The following is a 21,959-nucleotide window of genomic DNA, read 5'->3' as shown; positions in this document are numbered from 1 at the left end:
AAAGCGAAGAGCCAAATGTGTGACACGACACCCACCAAAGAACGTTCCTGATATCGGGGTTTGGTTTTTTGTTTTGTTTTGCCTTCCTGCCCCTGTTTTTCTTTCCTATTTTCACGGATATTATATTTAGAGTATGTACTTTATATATCCTGGTAGGCCATCTTTAAACTTTCTAGAATAAAGCAAGATAAAAAAAAACAAAAAGAAGATACATTTTACGTTTAGTACTGCTGGTTGTGACGTCAGAGCTCCTCTGTAATGAGCATGGTGTGTGTGTGTGTGTGTGTGTGTGTGTGCACGCGTGCAGGGGGAGCCCAGGGAGCAAGGAGAGCTGCTAAAGAATGGGGTGCAGTGGGCACCGTATGCCTCACCGGTGATGCTGCCTTCAGGAACAAGACCCAGGGTTTCCAGGTCTTCTGAATGCCCAAGAAATGCTCCAGATGCATTTTCATGTTAGATCTAATTTTCAAATGTTGCCAACTAATTCAATTAAAAAAAAAAATGGTAGCCTGGCTGAAAGGGTCACACAATCTCCAGTTTGTGACTTCTACTCTAGTAAAGTTACTTCCATCTTTTAGGGGAAAAGAAAATCAAGACTCATTTGCTTTTTAAGCACAAATGATTCACGTCATGGCATTTAAAAATGGGGAGCCACTTGGTTCCTGGCCGTTCACTGGTCCAAAGGAGAGGGTTATGGGAGCATGGTGGTCTCTGTCGCTGGCGTGCAGAGCTCAGGAGCCACCCAAGCCTCAGGTGGTGGCCTCAAATGTCTCCTCCCCAAAATCTGGTCAACTGCCTTTTGTCTAAACCACTTCTGAGGGAAAACTGCTTTACTCCTGAGGTGGTCTGTACAAACATTTTTTTTTTTTTTTTTTTTAAGATTTTCTTTATTTATTTGAGACAGAGAGAATGAGAGACAGAGAGCATGAGAGGGAGGAGGGTCAGAGGGAGAAGCAGACTCCCTGCCCAGCAGGGAGCCCGATGCGGGACTTGATCCCGGGACTCCAGGATCATGACCTGAGCCGAAGGCAGTCGCTTAACCAACTGAGCCACCCAGGCGCCCATGTACAAACATATTTTTTAAAAAGGACCAACTCCCTCAGAGTACCAGGCATTCCGAACTCACCACAACTGAGTTCTGTCAAATCAGCTGTTGGATGAAATTCAACGATTTCCACTCTCTCCTTGTCCCCTCATTATTGTTTGCTAGACTATAAAAAATACACATTTTTACAAATTCCATTTGAAGAGTTACTTTGGAAACACTTACTAGCTAACACCAACCTCGTCCCTCACCCCCAGAAAATACTTCAGTGCTCTGAGGAGTTCGGCCAGCTACAATGTGTTTATGAATTAGTGGTCTACAAGGGGCCTACAGACCTGGCCCTCTGGAGGTCCATTACAGGGAAGGGCGGGTATCCCCACTATAAAGAAGTTGTTACCAAACTTTGTACACTTGCTACAGTGCTTTTTAAACAAAACTTCACAGCAACTATCTGAAAGTTGGGTTCAGCTAGAAGGCAGTGCCAACTGGAAACCCACAGAACTTTGAAAGGAGAACCCAAGACACAACTCCCTGGCGTCCTCTGCTTAACACGGTCAAGTGGGGGAACTTGTCACGGTGGTTTTCAAAGTTGCTCTACCTCTAAATTCTACAACTTGATTATTATTATTTTTTTTAAATTTAAATTCAATTAATTAACATATAATGTATTATTGGTTTCAGAGGTAGAGGTCAGTGACTCATTAGTCTTATATTACACCCAGTGCTCAACTACATCACATGCCCTCCTTAATGTGCATCATCCAGTTACAGCTCAATTATTTTAAAATGTGAAGTATTTCAAGCAAGCCTCTTAACCTGGGTTCTTACTCCTAAGGCAGGAGTGGCAAGTTTATTCCGAAGGGCCAGATAGTACATATTCAGGTTTTGTGGGCTCTAGGGTCTCTGTTACGAGTGTTCCACTCTGGGTTGTGGCTCAAAAGCAGCTATAGACAAGACAGAATTGCACCAATAGGTCTGTGTTCCAGGAAAACTTTATGTATGCACACTGACACTTGAACTTCATATAATGTTCGTGTGTCACGAAACCTTCTTCTTCAACCATACGAAGAACAGTGTAAAAACCATTCTTAGTTCAAGGGCTGCATAGAAAGAGGCAGGGGGCAGGATTTAGCCTGTGGGCCAGTTCGCCAAGCCCTGCACGAGGGAACAGACTTCAGGGCCTCCGTGAACCTCATAAAATACAAGTACAGGCTGTTGTGAGTATGGAAACATTTTCCTGGAGAGAGTTTACTGTATCGGATTCTTGAAGGGCTGGGATTCTTGATTGCTAAGACCCACAGATTTGAAAGTTTCCCATTGTACAAAGCCTGCATCTCTCCAAGGCATGATAACTCTGGGGAATCCACATAGAGGAGGAAGCCCTGAGAAGCATGCTCAGGACCTGAAATGTCCCCTTTGGCTTAAGTCCCTCGGACCATGGAGGTCCCCAGTATGGACGTCCCCAATGGCGTATTCAGTGCTCGGCAGGAAGGCTGAAGCGACCCTATGAAAATGATTGGGGGAAGTCCCCTGGACTCAGACTATGTATCTGAGGCTCTTTCCAGAGGGTTCTTTTAAGACCAGGTGAAGCCATCTTTATCAAAGCTTTAACTCTTTATTCCTTTTAGGGAAGGAGGCGTTTCTGTGCAGCTCTGAAGGGTGGGTGCTTCTACCTGCTCAAACCCTCCCAGCCTGCCACCCTCCTGGGCCTGCCAAGGTCCAGACGTATGCACACCTTTGGCTGTGACTGTTTGACTCGAAAATTTGGTCACAAATGCATAATGTATACATTTCAGCCAAGAGTCATTTTGAGCCACGTGGTTAGGGATAAGTCCTCATCGTCAGTGTGGGGCACACAGGCGCTCGAGGACATTCGGTGTGGAGTTTATAAATGGCCTGGAGGTGCCTCTAAGTGCCCTGTGAATCTTGGCTCCCTGATGAGGCGGGCAGGATCGTCTACCACTAGCAGTCCCTGGCTCAGGACTGGGACTTGCCAGCTTCCGGTTAATTACACGGATCCTGCAGAGTCCTCAGAGGATGGCAAGGCACAATACCTTTGCTCAGAAGGTGAGCCCACCAACCTCTCAGATCAGAAATCAGAGTAAAGAAGGGTCCATTTCCCCCTCAAATGCTGTAAAGGACTTCTGAAACCATTCCTGAGGCCACAAGGCCTCCGTGCTGCTACTAAAGAGAGGGTCAGTGGGGGAAGGAAATACCCCTTCCTGGGGAACCATCCTCAACCTAGGCTGGTCCCCCTCATACGCCTAGGCTGCCCCGTGCCTCTTTCCTGGGACTCCTCGGAACTAGGGCTAACTAGTGACACACTGGGCATCTGTCTTGTACTTGTAGAGTTCGCACAGTGCTGGGCACACCTGTTTCTGCATGTGGAAACGTCATAAAGCTCACAGATGGAGGCTCTTCCAGGTGCTGGGTACTGCACTAAGTGCTTCACCCACCTGATTCATTCCTGCTCACCGCTCCCCAGGGGGGAAGCGGGCCCTGCCACGGCCCCCACTAGAGAGATTGTGTAACAGCTTGCCCAAGGCGCAGCCAAGGACTGAATTCAGGTGTTCTGGCCTCAAGGCCCATGTCCTGACATGGGCCATCCTGCCTCCTGCTGAGAGGCATCAGTGTGTTTGTGCAAGAGCCCGGCACAGGCACTCAGTTCACTGGCTTCCACCAATAGTCTTGTTGCTGTGTTACAAACCAACCAACCAACCAGCCAACCCCTGCATTCTTCCCTGTATCCCTCACAGTCCATGAGATCACCATCCCTGCTATGCTTTTTGGGGTCACTTCTTAGACATTAGGAGTGAAGAGGGGCAGAACCCTTCAAAATGTTTTATTATGCCCAACAGCAAGAAATACATTTTGTATATAACCTAGTACACATCCCTTCGTCCCACCAGCCCCAGAAAAGGTTCAGCAAGCTGTACTTTACCTGCATTGCATTCTGTGCTCTAGCCCGATCTTATTCTGTTCTGTTCTATTCTACCTGACCTGACCCGACCCCACCCACCCCTAGCCTATTCTTCATTATTTTTTTTTTCTTCACCTGACTCATTGAATGGATTTTTACAACCCACTGCTGGGGAGATCCTGAAGTAGGGTCACGGGGCGCCCAGTAGGGGTGTGAGGGACTGACAACGCACAGAAAGCCCAGTGTGGATATCCAGGAATAAACAGCCTTAGGAGGAGACAGCGCCCTGCATGCTGCGGCTTGCCCAAGGCCTGAGCGCCCGAGCTGGGCCCTGCAGCGAGCTGGCCCCACGCGGCGGCATGTGTAGCAGCAGGACCCACACCTCCAGCTGAAAGTGGGCAGGCCCACGGCGGCAAAGCTGGCCCCACTCCGCCTCTCACCATGGGGCCCTTTTGCACGTAGCATCTACTTCTCAAAGCCGGGTCATTGTTGACAGCTGTTGGGTTTAGTTAATTCTAGAGATACCTTTCTGGTGCCCAAAGAAGCTTTTCTACCTGGTCCTGGCATAAGCCCTGTTCCTCCACTCACCTATCCCACTCCCCCCACCCCACCACAATTTATGAAAATGTTCTAGATAGAAATCAGTTCTCTTGGCCGGGATTTATTATTGCTCTGCCTGCTGGCTTTGAAACGGGAACTGTAAACACTCTAATACATGCCTCTCAAGTCAAGATGAGGTCACCACCTCTCTTACCATTCAACAATTTCAAGTTTCTTAATGCAGGATCTTATCACCCCAAATTCCCGGGCATGAACTGGAATAGCTCTTGTTATAAGTTATAAGAATAACTTAATTCATTAAATGCTTCTATTACCTAGACTTTTATTGCCCCATTGCATGTGGGGGGTGGGGAGGTAGATGAGAAACTATACCAATAAATGTGTGGCCCTTAGAACCTTGGGCCATAAAAGGTGAGAAGAGATTTCGGAGATGGAGCTAAGAGAGAAATATTCTCTGGAAAAACAATGTAGATCGACAGGATTCACTCATTCACTCACCCCACGCATATATACTGAGTACCTTCTATGTGCCAGGAGTTATGCTGAGCATCCAGCTGCGCATGGAACAGATGAAAATCCCTCCCCTAACAAATTAACCGGAGGTAGCTCATTGTCGGTACTGGGGGATGGACACATAGGGATTCTCTCTACTTCTATACGTGTCTGAAATTTTCCATGGTAGAAAGTTAAAAATACCATTCTCAAATCTCTAACACATGATGCTGGGTGAGAGAAGTCAGACACAGAAGAGCCCACACTACGTGGCTCCATATATATATATATATATATATATGAAACTCTAGAAGAGACAAATCTACTCTCTGGTGACAGAAAGCAGATCAGGGACTGCCTGGGGCATAGGGCACCTGGGAACTGTTTGGGCTAGTGATGTTCTATATATTCACTGTGCTGGCGGTAACGTGGGTTCACCCATTTGTGAAAACGCATCAAAATGCACGCTTTATGTGGGCAGATTTTATTCTATGTAAATTTTATTATAATAAAGTTGATTTCAAAGCCCTAAGGCCTCTAAGCCCTGCCCTCATGGGGCTAGAAGACATTTTAGGGATTACCTAAGTCCCTCATGTTACCAGAAGGGAGCAGAGAAATTCAGTGACTTGCTCCGAGTCTCACAGATACAAACAACAGGGACCAGCACCTGTCCAGCGTTTTTCTCTTAGCTCATCGCCTCTGGTACACGGTGAGGGCTCAATTCTGGAATCTCACATTTCAAGGGGACTGTATTCTGAATCATTTACTGGAACACCCACATCCCAGGTGCCCAGGCCCTATAGCCTGAATCTGCCCTGCCTCCCCAGGAGGACCACCAGTTCTGTGGCTTCCAAACACCGGCTGAGATGCCGGGGGGAGGGGAGGAGGAGTCTGGCCGAAGCCCCAAGTCAAGGTCTGCTTTATTTCCCGAGTCATCACAGATGATAAGCCCCGCCACAGGCTTATCTTCCCATCTCTCTACTTCAGGCAAGTATCGTATCTCACTGCCCTGGCCATTCTCGACCTTCTTCCACACCTAGCAGGGCTCACACACCTGAAATACTCCACTGACATTCAAGCTCTATGTTCCAAGAAACCCCCTTTGGGGGTGGAGTGGGTCCCAGAAGGAAGAAGCCAGGGTCTGAGTGCTGAAGGCCTCCTCACTCTGAAAAGACTGAGGTACATTGTGGAACCACAATGATGGGCCATGTACCCAATGTGTGTCTGTCAAATCCCAGAATCCTAGAATAACACTTGCGTGTCAAGTTTAGGCCAAGTCCAATTCCATTACCATCCTGTCCCCCCCCGCCACGAACAGTGGGGGGTAAACAGGGCACCAATCCCCCTGAGGCAGAGCTCTTTCCCAAGAGCTTCTTTTCTCCAGGAGAGCCAGCTGGGCCCCTGGGATTCAAGGTCCTGGCCTTGGAGGCTGGTGTGGGTGGGGACACTGTCAGCATGCACGGTTTCCCTTGGGGCCTGTACCCTTCAAAGAGCAAATACTAGCTGGAGGCCTGGAGGCCTTGAGCCCCTCCACGGGGGAGGTTTGAGTTTCCTTCCGCTTTTACTCCAATGCCCAGTCTCCAGCCTCTGACCAGTGGCCCTCCACTCCAGGCTGCCAGATGTCCCGTTACCCTCCTCTGCAAGAGAGGGGCAGGAGGGCACTGCCTTCTACGAGACCGCAGGTGGGAAGGGGCTCGCGAGGCCCACAGAGGCTCTGCTCGCTGGCCCGTCCGCGGAGGCCTCTCTTCTGCACACCACCTCTCCTCCCTGTCCTCTAACCTCAAGAGGCAAACCCCGAAACTCCCTCCCCAAGTCCTGGATTTGACACTATGCTGGTAGTCTCCTCCTACTGCCCGAACTCCTCAAACAGTAACATTAAGGGGATGGTAGGGGATTCTTTTCTTCTTATGTCAACCAACCTTCCCCTCTGTGGCTTCCCAGAGGGCACGAAGTACATGCTCGCTAAATTCCTGCTGAAAATCGCGGATTTGAAGCCTGCCTTCCCCCCGCCCCCATCCCTTCCCCAGTGGTAGCTGTCTCTCCCTAACGCTTTCTGGCTTTCTCTGCCAAGATCCAGCTCCTCTGGAGAACCTTCCCCCCTTCAGTCACACATAGCCCTGTAGGTCCCATGCTCCCTGGTAGGTTGTGTGTTTCCTCCCGTGCCAGTGGAGAGGGGAGGAGATTAAATTCAATATATGCTAGTGTGATGAACCCACGAAGGCAAATCCCAACCTAACAGCTGTGAAGTCATAAATGAAAACTTGGGAACTTATAGACATGCCCAGCCCAGCCCAGGGCTCCAATTCCTCCCCTGGGGTGATGGGTGGGGGCACCAATGCGATGTGTAGGTCGAGCCATAGGAATGCTCCTGCAGACACAGTTCTCAGACCGAGAGATCCCTCTTGCAGAGTTAAAGACACCCTGCCGAGGCTGTTTAGCTTAGGAATCCTTGGGAGCCTGACGTGCTCACAAGGTCACGGCCATGGGGTCTCAGGGTCCTGACAGACTGCCGCGGCTTTAGGCCTGGACGGCACGGCTGTGCTCAGCAACAAGCCCAACGAGAAAGAAGGCAGGAGGGGTAAGGCACAATAAAAGGGGGCCAGACCCTGGGGGGACATTTGGGGTTCCCCAAAGGGCATTAGAATGGCTAGGGGTGAGTCTCTTGGCTCCCTGTGTGCTGCCCCCCCCCCAGCCCATCCCAGACCAGGGGCAGAGCCAGAATTAAACCCCAGAAGTTTCTCGGCCAGGCCTCAGATGCCCCTCTGCCCTGCGATGGCAGCGTCCCTGACCACATGGCGTCATCCCTCACCCGAACCCCTGGCCTCTCCGGGAACCGTGCCAGGTCCAGGTCCAGGTCCAGCCCCCTTGGTGAGACCCCCAGGGTTTCCAGCACTGTCAGCATCAGCACCGTCCCGGCACTTGCTACATCCCAAGGACTGTGCTGCCCGCCTCACACAATTTGCTTTGCACGCCCGCTCGCCCTTCAGCATAGTCGGTATTACTATCCCCATGCTCTGGATCGGCAGCCTGAGGCTCGGAGAGATGAGACGGCTCTCCTAAGATCCTGCAGCCCTAATGGGGACCTGGCTACACCGGATTCCGCAGCCTGGCCTCCAACACCGCACGGCCTCCTGCCTTCCTTAGCTCTTGGTTCCTCATCTTGGGATGAGAGGGAGAAGGAGGGACTTTATCAGGCTTGGGGGGGCGGTGTGAATGGAGAGAGGAACTAAAACTCCTAGAGAGCCACGGCTTTGTCTAATCCTGTGAATAATTTTATGAATGGCTATTTTTAATCCCCACGTTACGGATAAGGAGGTGGGGCTCAAGGAGGCCAGAGGTCTGGGGGAAGTGAATTCCCAGGCTTCCATGGCTATCTGTGACAGCACTTTTATTCCAACGCAAGCCTCCCTGTGCTCAGAGCCGGCACTGGTCCGCTGTGCCATGTCACTACCTGGGCAAACAGCCAGAAACAGGTTCCTGGACATTTCCCATGCCCACCGGGCCCGGACCAGTGTCCCGGCTCTTTGTGGGACCTTGCAGCCTCTCGGAGGCTCAGGGCTCTCACTCTGGCACGGACACAGTCCAGGGGACGGTCCTAACTGACGTCTGTAGGAACTGGCCGGGCCCCGTTCCTGTTCTGCCAGGTGGAGGAGGACAGCCTTTAACGGTCTTCATGGTGCACACTATCAGGTGGTCCTCGTGCAGGGGGGCTAGCTTTAGGGCAGGGCTCCTCCCTCAGGTTGTGAAGTCGGTGAGGTTGTGAGGGTCTCAAGCCCACTTCCCAGTTTTCTCTCAGCACAGCCCGCTCATGCAGGAGCATGCAGGAAGGGCCTCCCTTGAGGGTCCCGCCATGCAGTGTGGATGGCTGGATGGAAACGGATCATGAGGTTGGAAGGGCCTCCATGTCAGCGGGCCTGAGGGCTCACCTACCTGGACAGACTCCCCATTCTGGAGGCCTTACCTTAAAGAGGGGCATTCACACTGAAGCAAACTTGAAAAGAGAGAACACGTACACAAAGAGAAGTTTACTTGGCCGGCATTTCCCTCATTGCCCTTGGCTTTCACTGAGGAGAGCTAGGTTTCTGGGGAGGCAGAGCTCTCCCCCCTCTGCTGGCTTCCCCCGATGCCAGTACCGGAGCCCTGGCAGCCATCGTCTCAGAGCCCAGTGCTTTTTGGGCAAAGGAGGGACACGCGGGAGAGAAGCCCGGAGCCCGGAGTGCCTCCAAGACCCGCACGGTCAGATGCTGCTGTCCGAGCACACCAAACACATCACTTCTGCCCGCTACGGCCCCCCGAGGCGGCGAGCCCACTAGGAACGCAAAAGCAGACCGTGCTACATTTACGGGCTCCTGGGTGATGCCGCCACCTCGGAACGGAATCCCCAGTGGGACGCGCAAACGGATTCTACGCTGGGAGATTTTCCCCAGCACCAGAGGTCTGGGCTCCCGCCTCACTGGCTTCTCGGTTCCCCCACCCACCCGCTGCCGGGGGTGGGGTGGGGGCCCTGCCACCCACCCTGTGCACCCCTGCTCCGACGCGGGCCACCTCCAGATGCAGGTGAGTACATGATGGCACAAAGTCTTTGGTCTGGCGTTGATGGCACATCGCTTGTGCAAAGTCGGAATCCGTGGGTGGCGAGGGGGCCGACAGGAGGAATATAAAAGGGAAAGGGAAGGAGGGAGAGTATACAAGAATGCTGGTGGGATGAATGAGAGGAAATCTCCCCACTGAAGCAGGGGCCACTGCAAAATGTTCTGCAGTGGGGGTGACTGCAAAGGGGGCGTAAACGCAAAGGCGGGCCACCCCGTCGGACTGACAGCTGGTGAGGCAGGGCAGGGGTTAGTCAGGGAGGCTCAGGCGCCAGGGAGCAGAAATCTCAGCCTAGCAAACATCTCAAGAAGGTAAAGGCCTGGAGGGAAGAGCAGCCACTCAAGGTACACCAGGGAACTGGACCAGAGGCCAGAAGCCAGAGGCCAACTACAAATCTGGACAATCTTGCTGGTCAGATCTTCGGAGGGGCGAGGCTTCCTACAGAGAAGATGGAAACCAGGCCCGGGAACTTGCCGTATCATCAGCCCCTGTGGGGGTGATCGAGGCACCCCAGGCTTCAGCTGAGCCAGCCTGGGCAGCATGCAGGTGGGCTTGCTTTCCCACCGCAGGCTCCGCTGTGGAGGAGCTCCAACCATGCCGCAGGACTGGGAAGAGTCAGGAGCTCCAGAAACTATAGCACTATGTCTGGGCTCTTCTTAAGCCTGGACTGGATGACATGACTTCGCCCAGCCTCACCTCCAGCACCTCCCACCAGACAAAACCAATTCCCTCCTGAATCAGACAGGCAGGACCCTGCCCAAGTCCTTAGATTCGGTATGTCCAGCTAATTCAGCGGGGTTGTCGCTCTCCAGCTGTTTTCTCGGGGGGGGGGGGGGCGTGGCATTTTGGTGTGATGTCAACAGGACACAGGTAGGGAGCAAATGGAGCGAGCCCAAGATGAAGGAGCCCCAGAGTTCCCTCAGGGCCCCAGGTCTTTGACTGAATGCCCTGGGGATTTTCAGCATGATGAGACTGGGGGCGGGGGTGGTCTGTGCATCTGGTTCCACTGCCTTCTAAAGCACACGCCCTATGTCTTCTTGAGCCCACCCCCAAATCGCAAGGCTGGTGATGTTGCTCACATACTTGTCCTCTCCTTTCTCAAGGAGTCTGTCCCTAAGATCCAAGAACCTCCCCCTATCCTTGGTGGCTTACAACCTACTATCCTGTCCACATCTTCCCAATGCCAGGCTCCAAACCCACTTTCCTTCCTCCCTCTGTCAAAACCTTTCCTTCCCAGCTCGCCTCAAAAGGCATCTGATGTTCCCTAAAACTATGGGATACCTTCAGCCCAAGGACAGCCTGCCTTGGGATGGAACCCTTGCCCTGTAAACAGGGGACAACTTCTGGGGGATATACTTTAGCCCCCCGTGTCTCTCCAGTGACCTCTCATGGGTTGTACCTGTTCTGCCGGTGGGTACCTGGCCCTGTGTATGAAGCGTAGCCATCCCCACTGCTGGTATCCGAGACAGTGGGTACTCGTACCCCAGGGTTAATCCTGAGTTAGTAAGAGGTGGGTGGTGGTTTATAAAAACCTTGCGTGAGTTCCACAGGGGTCCTGTGAGGCTTTCAGTATGTTCTTCACTGTGGTGGGCTTTAATTCAACTTAAAATTTATTTCTGCCGTATACAAGCCCATGGAGGATGCAAGGTGGTACCATCAACATTCTTCAGAAAAGAGCTTTCAACTTAGGGACAGACTCGGGACATCTTTCCCACCTGCTAATGAGATGTAGACTGGTCTTTTCTTTCCCATTTTGATACTTCTCCAGAGAGAAATCTCTAGGATATAAATGCGGTCAGATACTTAAATAACTTGAACACAACTTTAAAGACCTGTAGCTGAGAACTCTGTAAGGATCAACAGTATTCGGCTCGAAATGTGCCTAGAAACGTCTCTTGCAAGATGCAAGTTTCCCTTCTTATCCTTCCTTCAGATGTTCCAACTCTCTGGAATTCAAACCAGCCGGATAAATGCCCTTCCCCCGACCCCCAACAGTGTCCAGGATAACTCTGGAGGTCTGTGGGGTCGAGTAGGAACATGCACAGAAGGTGATGTGTGAAGCAAGGATGAAATCAGTCTTTGGGAATGTGGATTCAGGTGGACATCGTTGGTAGCTCCTGGATGGCCCCTGTCCTTACTCTTTGCCATCCTCCCAGGGGATGGGTACACCCCAGGAAGCCTAGAGCCCCTGAGCAAAGCAAGCAAGCAGAGTCCTGCCCTCTGGTTCCAGGCTGGGGGCTTGCAAGAGGCCCAAGGGAGGGAAGCATGGGTCCCTTGTGACTCTGGGTGGAGATGGAGTCCCACCTGGCCCCCAGGTGAGTTTGACCCCCTCATGCAGGGATGTACTTCTACTGCTGGTTCCCCGGGCACCCACCCTGGTCCACAGGAGCACCTGCACTCCCAGCTAGCCATCCCTGTCTGTCCCAGCCGGCTGAGGCCTGCCCACTGCCCACCAATGGATTGGGTCACGGGTTGGCTTCCTGAGTCTTTCTTTTCTCTTTCCTCCCTTCCTCCATGTCTGGCTCCTTCTCCATCCCGCAGGCCCACAGAAACCTCACACTAGTTCTTCACGCCCTTCTCTCACTCTGGGGAAGCCAGCTACAGCTCAAAAGGTCACTTCTCTTAGGTTTGCCCTTTCATTGGCTCAGAGTTCAGACATAGCATGGCAGCCCGGTGAGGAATCCCTCGTATTGCTAGGCCTTGGGGAAGGGCTTCTAGAGACAGGAGCTTCACGGGGCCCCTGAAATCTCAGAGCACTCTCCTCTGCTGGATTTGAGTATTGTTCTGCCATCTGTTTACCCCAAAGAGAGACTCTTCTCCATGAATCTATACTTTAAAACTTCTTTGGGCCTTTTATTGTCAAGATCTTCTCTAACTCCCTGCTTCCCTGTGGCTTCTCAGCACACCCCAGACCCACTCTCCCCCCTTCACACCCCCAGGCTTGCCCTGTCCTCTGGCCCCATGCCCCCAGGAGGGGCTGCCCCTCTAGTCCAGCCCAGCCCTCTGCAAGCCTAGCTTTGAGTCACGTAAGTCATTTTGCAGACCTCCACTGGCTGATTGGTCCCGTTGGTCAGGCCTGGATTTGCTACTTAGCCCTACTTCCCACTTTGCTTTGGGTTAATTACCTTAGACTAAACCCACACTAACATTGGACCCTCATATCTGAGTCTTTAGTTTTCCGCTCCTTCTCCACCTGACCTCTGGTTTCCTACTTCGCCTCACTTTTTCCAGGACACGGTTAAACTTGTCCTTGAAGACTACTCACAGAGACCCTCCGGGTGAAGGGGTGGGGGCAGCCTTGGAGCAGGCCGTCATGTGCAGTGCGCCCTGCCCAGAGCCGCAGCAGGCCCCAGAGCCGAGGGGGAGACAGACGGGCAGGGGCGGAGGTGATGTTACCAAAGAGAGAAGGTGAACCTAAATCTAGCCTGTGCCAAGCTGTGTGCCAGCCAGCAAAACTCATCAAAACCGAAGGAGGAAGCAAATGAGGAACGGTGACCCGACCAAGCATCCAGGGCCAGTCAACCTTCCATGTTCTAATCTGGCCGGGGTGTGCACCACGCCTTCAGCTGAGAGTTGCCTCCTCCTTGGGACATTTCTGAGAATCCCAGCACTATCCATAATCGCTCCCCAGAAAACCTCCTGGAATAGAATGGAATTCCTCATGGATGATTCACAAAGTAGGGGAGGGTCTTTCCTGTACTTGGAAGTGAGGGAGGACCGCCTGACAGAATGTGGGGTGGCTGAGGGTTGACTGGATGACTTCGGGTTTTTTCCCGCCCAGGACCCCAGCCCCACTGCTCTGGGGCTCCTGCCCTGTAATTTCCTCATGTTACATATTCCCTGTGCTCCCAGTGGACTAGCCCAGCTGGCGCCCCACTTTTCAGTCTGGATGATTGCCTCATCGGGCGACACGCCAACAGACTTAAGATACGCCCCCTGAACAGGCAGGCACACACACTTGAAGGACGGCACTGCCAACCCTCTGGCCTCCAGCAGGAGGTCACGGCCAGCACATGGCCTCTGCCCTCTGATTCCTCTTTCCAGCCGCCGAGCTTCAACAACACTTTACTGCAGCCCCCGGGGACAGGCATCACCGCCACGGGGCTGAGAAGCTGCACGGAGGTGTGGGCTGGGGCTGGAGAGGGCTCGGCAGGGACGGCGCAGCCGAGCAGGTGAGGGAGCTCTCCACAGGCCGCCTCTCACAGGCTCGGCCCCCAGGCTCGGCGCAGCATGGCCCTCCCCACCGGGTGTTGGGCCCCGGGCCTTACCTTCGCACTCTGCGCTAGGGCCACATCCTGACTCTGACTGTGGCTCTTACTGAGTGGGTTTCTTTAAGTTGACTCAGTTATAAAGCAGACCTGTTCATTTATAAAGAGACCGTGTATCTCTACCATATGCAGAATGTAGCATTTGTGAAAGCCATAGATGGATCTCTGTTAAAATCAAAAAGTCTTCTTCTGTGTCCCATGTAAACCACCATCTTGGATATGGCTCTAGGTTACGTATTTTTGACAGTAAACTCTTAGGGCCTTGGAAGGCTCTTTCGGCGGTGGGCGGGGGGCGGGGGGTGCTGGCTACCACCTGCCCTTGTCATTTGGGCTGTGAGAGTGTCCCAGACCACTCTGTCTACGCGCCCAGGCCCGACCCACAGTGTGGAATGAGCTCCGGGCCCTACTTACAATTCGAGGTTTGAAGGGCGGCTTGATCTTCTTCTGCTCCAGGAGTACCCAGTCGATCTCCTTGAAGAACGGGTGCTGCTTGATGGCGTCCTCACCGTTCTGGGCCGCCACACAGCCCAGGCGCTTGTGCGGGTTCTTGGTCATGAACTGTGGGAAGGAGGACAGGACGGAATTAGTGACAAAGACCTGGCAGGGACAGGCTTCGAGGGAAAGATGGAAGCCAGCCAGGGCAAGGTCTTCAGCACCCTCTCCCAAGCCTGTTTCCTGCACTTCTGGGGGGTCTGCCCCCCAGGGTCCTCTTTTAATCTTGTCTAGAACTTACTATGTGTCAGCACCATTCTAAACATAGCAAACATTAACTCATTTCATCCAAATGCGAGCCTCTGAGGTCTATTATTGTCCCTATTTTATAAGTGAGGTAGTTGAGGCACAGAGAGGTTAATTAACTCGGCCAAGGTCAAACAGCCAACAAAGTACCATGCTGGGAGTAGGTGCTTGGGCTGTTACTAACTCCCTGATTCTCTTCAGATTCTCGAGTCTTCTCATCAGAGAGACTAGGGTCTGATAAATTCATTTACACTGAGGTCCTTGCTGAGGGAAGGAAAGAGGAACAGATATTCATGCTAAGGTAAATTATCAAAGGCACCTCCTGCACTTCTCCTTTTCCTGGCCCCGGGGCCCTCTTTTTTTTTGGTTTGTTTTTAAATTTGAATTTGTAATCTCTAGCATACAATACCCATGTAGATCAACTGATAAAAAAAAAAAAACAAGAAAAGGAAAAGCTTATGGTTTCTCAATGTTTGTCTGTAAAAACCACATTGATATGTTTTATATTTGTTGGCTGACGTCTTGTGAGAAGAGCCTCTGGCTTGGGGGCAGCTTCCCGAGATGTAAAAATCTGTATTTTTATCCGTAGCCCTCATATTTCCCCACACACCCAGATGAGCTTATTCCTATTAAGTGAGTCAGTTCTGATGGCAACTAATCTGAGTAGATGTGTACCAAATAACCTTGAAAAAAAAAATCCACTGATAGGTGGAAATATTTCTGATAGCCACCCAAAATAGAGGCAGGGGTGTGTGTGTGTGCGCGCGCGCGGGGGCGCGCGCTCGCGCGTTCGTGCTAGAGACGAGAGTTACATTTCACAGGGTGAAGGCTGAGCGTCTGTATTTAAATGAAGGAATTTAAGAGGACCAACCATAATCCAAAGGAAGAACTCTATACTGACACTTTCAGGCTTCATTAGCAAGGGAGATTTTCTTGGGCAGGGAGCGTCTCCTACTGACACTTGCCTGGTGCTCCTGAAGCCAAAGCACGTGGACATACCGCTGGGAGAGCGACAGGTAAGAGAGTGAAGGGGTGGTGGGCAGATCCGAGGTAGAATGGTACCAACGCACACTTCACCTTCGTAAATCTAAAAGTCAGCAGAGGCTACCCTGCTTCAACACTCTTGATTCCTACTGCCCGCAGGATAAAGTCCATAGACTTTGGCACACAGAAACTTCTCAGTCTGAACCCAGTCTACCTTGGCTGGCCTTTAGTATCCTTTATTCCCCTGGCTGAATGCCCCTGTCCAGTCCCTACGTACCCTCTAAGAACCAGTCAAAATGCTGCCTCCTCTGTGAAGCCTCCCCAGATTCCCTGCTGTGTAGGTACCTGGGACCTCATGTTTCTTGTTTATTTAAATTATAATTTGCCTAAACTTCTCTTTCCCTTGTGAGCTCTAGGATATAGGAATCAGTCCTATCTTCTCAGTACCTGGTTCAGTGCCTGGCTTCTATTGTGCACTCAGAACATTTAAATGACTCAGTGCGGGGCTGAATGCTGGGCCTCAGAGCACAGTGCTGAGGAAGGAAGGCACTAAGACCAGCACTTACTGTTGCACAGGTTGGGCACTGCATAACCCTATGATGTAAATGATCTTCTCTAGGGTTCTGCGCCACTTTCGTGGTTGTACAGAGTTCTGCACCACTTTCATGTAGGTAGCAGCCCTCAGAGACAGAGCTCAGTGGCCAGAGTCATGGAAAACCTGGCCTGGCCCGAGAATCAAGGGACAATGTGAGGAAGTAAAGTGTTCCAAGGCCAAGGGAGTAAAGACTCTTCCTTACTTCCTTAGCTCTTCCTGCCCTTCCACTTCTGGGAGAGGAAGTATCAGGGCTACTGATAAACATACAGGTTTTAACATCTCAGGAAGCTGCTCCTGAGTCAGAAGCTCTTCTCGCAGGGAAGATGCCTTCTCCCAGAGACTTTGCCCTCACCAACCAGCCGACACAGGCATGATCTCTAGCTTCTGAATCTCTGTAGGTCGAAGTTTCTCAACCTCTGTGCTAATGACATTTTGCACTGGATACTTTGTTGTGGGAATTGTCCTGGGCATTGTAGGATGTTTAGCAATGTCCCTGGGCTCCACCCACTAGATGCCAGCAGCAGCCCCCCTCCCAGTTGTGATGGCGAAAGCATCTCCAGACATTGCCAAATATCTCCTGGGGCAGGGGTGGGAGGGCAAAAAAATCACACCTTGTTGAGAAACACTGCTCTGGGTCATCCAAAAATGAAAGGGCCTCGCTGGGGTGCTGGCAGGGGGCTCATCGGTTTGTGGGGCTGGCGTTCAGGGCCCCGGGCAAGCGAGCAGCTCTGCTGCGCTGGTGTTCTGGCCCCTTCGGGTGCTGCCTGTGGGTTTCTCCTTAGCCGGCACCTGACACAGCACCTCGTGCATACTTGATGCTCACTGCTTTGCACGGGATGAGTGAATATACATTCTCTATTTGCTTCTCAGCTGTGACTATGTGTGGATGTATTTTTTAATTTATTTTTGCCTGCTGGACGATGGCTATTATACTCGCCAATGCTTACTTGGCACGAGGCGTGATGCCCCACACATGGGAAACCCTCAAAAAACAGCCGGTCGTTGAATTATTGTTGGGGAGGGGGAGGGAGACAAAGGGAAATGGATGAGGTGAGGGAAAGAAGGAAGGGGAAGAAAGCAAGAGCCGCAGGAGAGAACAGCATGCTCTGATGTGGCACTTTCCAGAATGATGTGGCACCGACAGAATGATGTGAGGTCTTTTTGCCATTTTCCTATGATGACCGATGTTACTTATTTACGGTAAATGATACTGGTTTTCTGTTTATGACAGTGATATAAAATTTCTTGGTAAAAAACCTAGAATTAGGTAAATATCGGTAGTTGACTGAAGGGAACAAGTAAATCGCAGTTGAGAAGGTACTTGGATACAGAAAACCTGGTGAATGTGATGTGCCAGGTACTGAACTCTGCCGCACTCTAATGGGCGACAGAAGCCAGGACTGGAAGTCAAAGTTCTTAGGCTGTCACCTCAGTCCTGCCTCAACCCAGCAGGTCAACTGCTCTGCTTACCTTCCCTGCACCCCGCCTTCCACAGCTTTCCAAGGCGGACAGGGAACTTCACTTACTTGCCCTCATCTGAGTGGCTTACGTCGCAGAAACAGCCGTGCTGGGCAAGTGCTAAGCATCTCATATGTGCGGGGTTCTCTGCAGGGCTGGGGACCATCTCTCTATCGTGTCTGAATCCAGCACGGCTGCACAGGTCTTGAGCGGGCACTTCTTTTCTCATCAGCTCTTCAGCCACAGAGATGCTGTCATGGACACAGGTGCGCAGTGACCACCTCCCTCCTGCCCATCACAGGCTCCAGTGGAAGGAGATAGGCGTGGGTGGCAGGGGAGGAGGCAGGGTCCAAGGCCCGGCGTACATGTGGCAGAAATGACACCAGCACAGCCTGGGTTGGTTGTGTTCCCTGTGGAACTCAGGAGCACGCAGACACGCGCAGAGCTCCCTCTCAGGAGACACAAACGTGTCCCAGTCCCGCAGAAAGCAATTTGTGCCTCGACTCCCCGCTGTGACAGCCTGCAAGGCCTCTCATTCGGCAGCAGAGGTGGGACGGCAGAGAGGAGGGGAGGAAGGGAGAGAGGAGTCCTCAGGAACCAGGAAGGGATGACAGGGACAGAGGGCGAAGAGGGCGAAGAGGGCGAAGAGGGCGAGAGGTCAGGGGAGCAGCGGCATGGGGGAGGGCGAGGACTCACAGCTTTCAGGATGCTGACAGCCTCCTTGCTGAGCCAGACCGGGTAGAGCACGTCATCGTGGAGGATGGACTCGAACAGGTCGTCCTCATTGTCGGCCTCGAAGGGGGGCTGCCCAGCCATCATCTCGTACATCAGCACCCCCAGGGCCCACCAGTCCACGGAGGGGCCGTACTCCAACTCCTGCAGGATCTGTTGGGGAAGCGGGCAAGGTCAGGGACCGCCACGGACGCCTGCCCACAGCCTCCCTGTGCTGTGGGAACTGCATCTTCATTTCCAGCTTGCTCCTCGGCACAGCGGAGCCCTGGCTCATATAACTGAGGTTCGGAAATCAGCAAATTGAGGGAAAACCGAGTTTGGGAGGCACGATGCTGGGGCCTAACTATCAACTGTCCAAAGTCAACACCCACAGTCTGTCCTCCCGTGGGAATAAATCGCTGTCTCTTTGTTTCAGCAGATGAAGTTCCTGACTTGCACTTAGGACCATATAAAAAGACATGCATGTTTTTGACACGAAAATCAGGGTCAGAGGAGCAAGACGCAGGCTAAGAGAGACACGAGCAAGCTGTAAGTGACTGAGAGCAAATGAGGACCATCTCACACTGAGTGGGAAGGTGAGCAGAATCTCAGTCTTCTTTAAATTGTGACAATGTGGAATTTGCCTGAGCCCTATGTTTTTGGAAAAGAAACTATAGTTAATAAATCTCCCCATCCTTTTGTGTTCTAACCACAAAGGATGCCTATGCTTTTGGATATTCCAGGAAAAGACCCACCTCCAATGTTCATCACGACTCCCACAAAACTCGTTGATGAATCCCTTGTGTACCTGCCTCCATAAGGCTCAGGCCCCTTCATTTTTTCTGCGGCATTCCTCACTCTTGAGCAGAACCTTCTCCCTAGTGCGATAGCCCCAGTCAAGTCATCTCCTTGACTATCCAGTGTGCTTTGTCTTTGTCACGGGTCATTTTTCTTACCTACACTCTCAGTCTCTCTTGCTTCTTTTCTTCTCACCGAAGGAGAAGTCAAATTCATTTATGCTAAATGCATGTGCGACACATGGCTGCAGGATACTCTGTTGCCATCAGCTTCCTGCACAATGATGTGCGGGGACCGCAGTTTTACGAACTGAGTCCTAATTTCAATGTCTGGGAGGAATGCTACCTAAAGAAGCTGCAGAACCTTCTGAAAAGCCAGTAATGGCCCCCAATCCTATTTTTTCTGGAGCCCTGGCCATGTGTTACAGTGGCTGAGACAGAAGACTGACCAGGGTGTTTGTTTCTATTCCATCCCAAGTTTGGGGCTATGTTTTTCTGGGTGATCTTGAGCCATTCACTTGGCTTCCTCATCACATGAAGCTCAGATTCTCAGTTTAGCCTCCTAAGATCAGCTAACGTGGAAGATTTTGAAAGCATGTTGCAAACTACAAAACTCTATATAATCGCAAGTTGGTATGAAATCCAAGTTTTCTTCTGTTAGGTTTGGTCTCCACGTCTAGAGAGCATGCAGCAGGTCAAGGATATATGTTTGGCTCAGAGTAGAAATAAATGCTGAGCTGGCCCCACTGCTAAGGAAGGGTTTGTGAAGTGAGATCCCCATCCCATAATTATTTTCTCCTTTTGTCAGAGCCAGATTAGGCATGGTGCTACACACAAACACACAGATGAGATGGCCTCTCCGGGTTACTCTCAGCTCTGTAATTCTATGAAGAATTCCAAAAAGTGAAGGTGATAGAGGACCAGCATGGCTGGGGTGCATGTAAAGGGGTGTCCATCCAGAACTTTACCCCAAATGGCAAAAGGCCATGCCCAGTGACTTCAGCTTGCGGGACACCCCAGGCAGGTAACTTCTCAGGTAACCTGTTTGGAACGAGGCTCCAGCTCAGTTCTCAGATTTCAGGATGGCCAGGGAAGAGAAGGCTGAATGGGAGTGCTGGGGCTTTCGCTGGTCTCCTCAAAACACCATTCTAGAGACCACAGACTACAGGCTGCCTGGGATTAAGTAAAAAGACTTAGGTAGAGGGTGCCTGGGTGGCTCAGTTGGTTAAGCATCTGCCTTCAGCCCAGGTCATGATCCCAGGGTCCTGGAATTGAGCCCCAAATCGGGCTCCCTGCTCGGCGGGGAGCCTGCTTCTCCCTCTGACCCTAACCCCTCTCATGTGCTCTCTCTCATCCTCTCTCTCTCAAGTAAATAAATAAAATCCTTAAAAAAAAAAAAAAAAAGACTTAGGTGGAATTATTTTGAAAACAGTAAAAACATGCATGTTTTAGGAATCCTTTGAATTTAGAATGAAAAGAAACGTAAGCAAACACAGCCAACTTTGAGTTATTTGGGGCTGGCAATCTGTCTGGTGAGAATCTTTGGTCTCTTAGCCCAGTGGTCCACACATGGTATCTGAAAGGTCAGAGCTACAGGCTCTGCTGTCCTGAGAAGCCAGTAAATGCTGCTCGGTTCCAAAGTCAAAGCCAAAGTCAGTGGCTCCTTCAATCATGAAAGATCTAGCGCCCCACCCGGCTCACCATGGCACTGCTGGTTTCAAGGGCATGGTTATCATGCATCTCCTCCAGAAAGCTTTCCCGAATTTCCCCAGCTTTTCTCGTCTCTTCTGACAGATCCTAAGACCCTTTCCTGTCCCTAAGAACTGCAGGCACTTTCCATATAAACCGTGATTTTAGTTATTTTTTCATGGTCAGTTGTTTCCCCTGGGCATCTCTAAGCCAGCAAGGGTAGGGGCTCTAGCATGCTTCTGAGCCCTCCACCGTGACCAGGCCAATTCCAGCACTTGGGAGACTGGTGGCCATGTGTGCCCACCGTGTGTGTCTCGCTGGGTGCACACCCTTCTCTCTGGGTTCAGACGGCTAGGAATGCTGGGGTGGCCACCCTCCAGCCTCCAGGAGGTGGCAGATCTGGGTCCTGTGCCTCCACAGGATGGTGGGGGAGGTGACCTCCAGGTGGCCTATGTGTGCTCAGACAGGATGGCTCTGCAGAAACCACAGAACGGCCCTGCCCACCCTTCCCCAGGCCCACTCCAGAGCCTTCCCATTTGGGGCGGCCTCTTTCATAAAATTCCTTTGGGGCTGGGCCCTAATTTTCTGCTTCTTAACCGGCCTGTCAGCAACGCAGCAGTGAGAAGGGCAAGGCTTCACATGCCATGGGAGGGCACGGGTGCGGTGGCTAACCCCTCGAGTGGCTCAGAGCTGAGGTAGAAGGGCAAGGATCAGGCCCAGTGGTGCCAGTCATACCCAGGGCTGGCTGCCATTTCCTGGGGAGCAGGCGCTGGGCATGTGGAAAGGAGAAAGGGTGCAGCAGGGGCTAGCCCAGCGTGCATGGTGGGACGAGAAGTGTTGGGGAAGAGCTAGGACCTCATTAGGTGTCTGTGGTTTCAGGGTTAACCAGGGGCCTCACAGCCCCTCCTATCTGAATAGAGGCTTATGGTTTCTCAAGCATTTCCATGCTCTAATCTCATTAGACTCTCAAAACAGCTTGATGAGGTAGGTAGGGCATGAAGTGCTCTTCCCATTTGAAAGATGAGGAAGCTGAGGGTCTAAAACACTTCTGTGACTTGGTCAAGGTCACATGGGGGCATCAGTGGTCCAGTCTAGCCTAGAATCTCAACTC

At 51.9% G+C, this 21,959-nt stretch overlaps 1 protein-coding gene and 1 long non-coding RNA gene across 3 annotated transcripts in view; one reads left to right on the top strand and one right to left on the bottom strand.

The window, feature by feature from the left end:
* Window positions 1–21,959, bottom strand: part of PRKCE (protein kinase C epsilon) — a 478,122-nt gene that overhangs the window by 13,092 nt on the left and 443,071 nt on the right. For both annotated transcript variants that reach the window (XM_081833506.1, XM_081833507.1), the window contains 2 exons: window positions 18,348–18,536; window positions 14,288–14,434 (listed from right to left, as the gene is read on the bottom strand). In XM_081833506.1, coding sequence (XP_081689632.1) covers window positions 14,288–14,434; window positions 18,348–18,536 — 336 coding nt within the window. The remainder of the gene's footprint in view (window positions 1–14,287; window positions 14,435–18,347; window positions 18,537–21,959) is intronic.
* The window catches only part of LOC145723890 (uncharacterized), a 1,084,435-nt gene that overhangs the window by 634,787 nt on the left and 427,689 nt on the right, over window positions 1–21,959 (top strand). The gene's annotated exons all lie outside the window — the stretch shown is intronic.

This window comes from Leptonychotes weddellii, chromosome 10 (genome assembly GCF_054177405.1).
Source record: "Leptonychotes weddellii isolate Sample4059 chromosome 10, ASM5417740v2, whole genome shotgun sequence".
NCBI lineage: Eukaryota > Metazoa > Chordata > Mammalia > Carnivora > Phocidae > Leptonychotes > Leptonychotes weddellii.
This window is presented reverse-complemented; position numbering and strand designations above follow the sequence as displayed.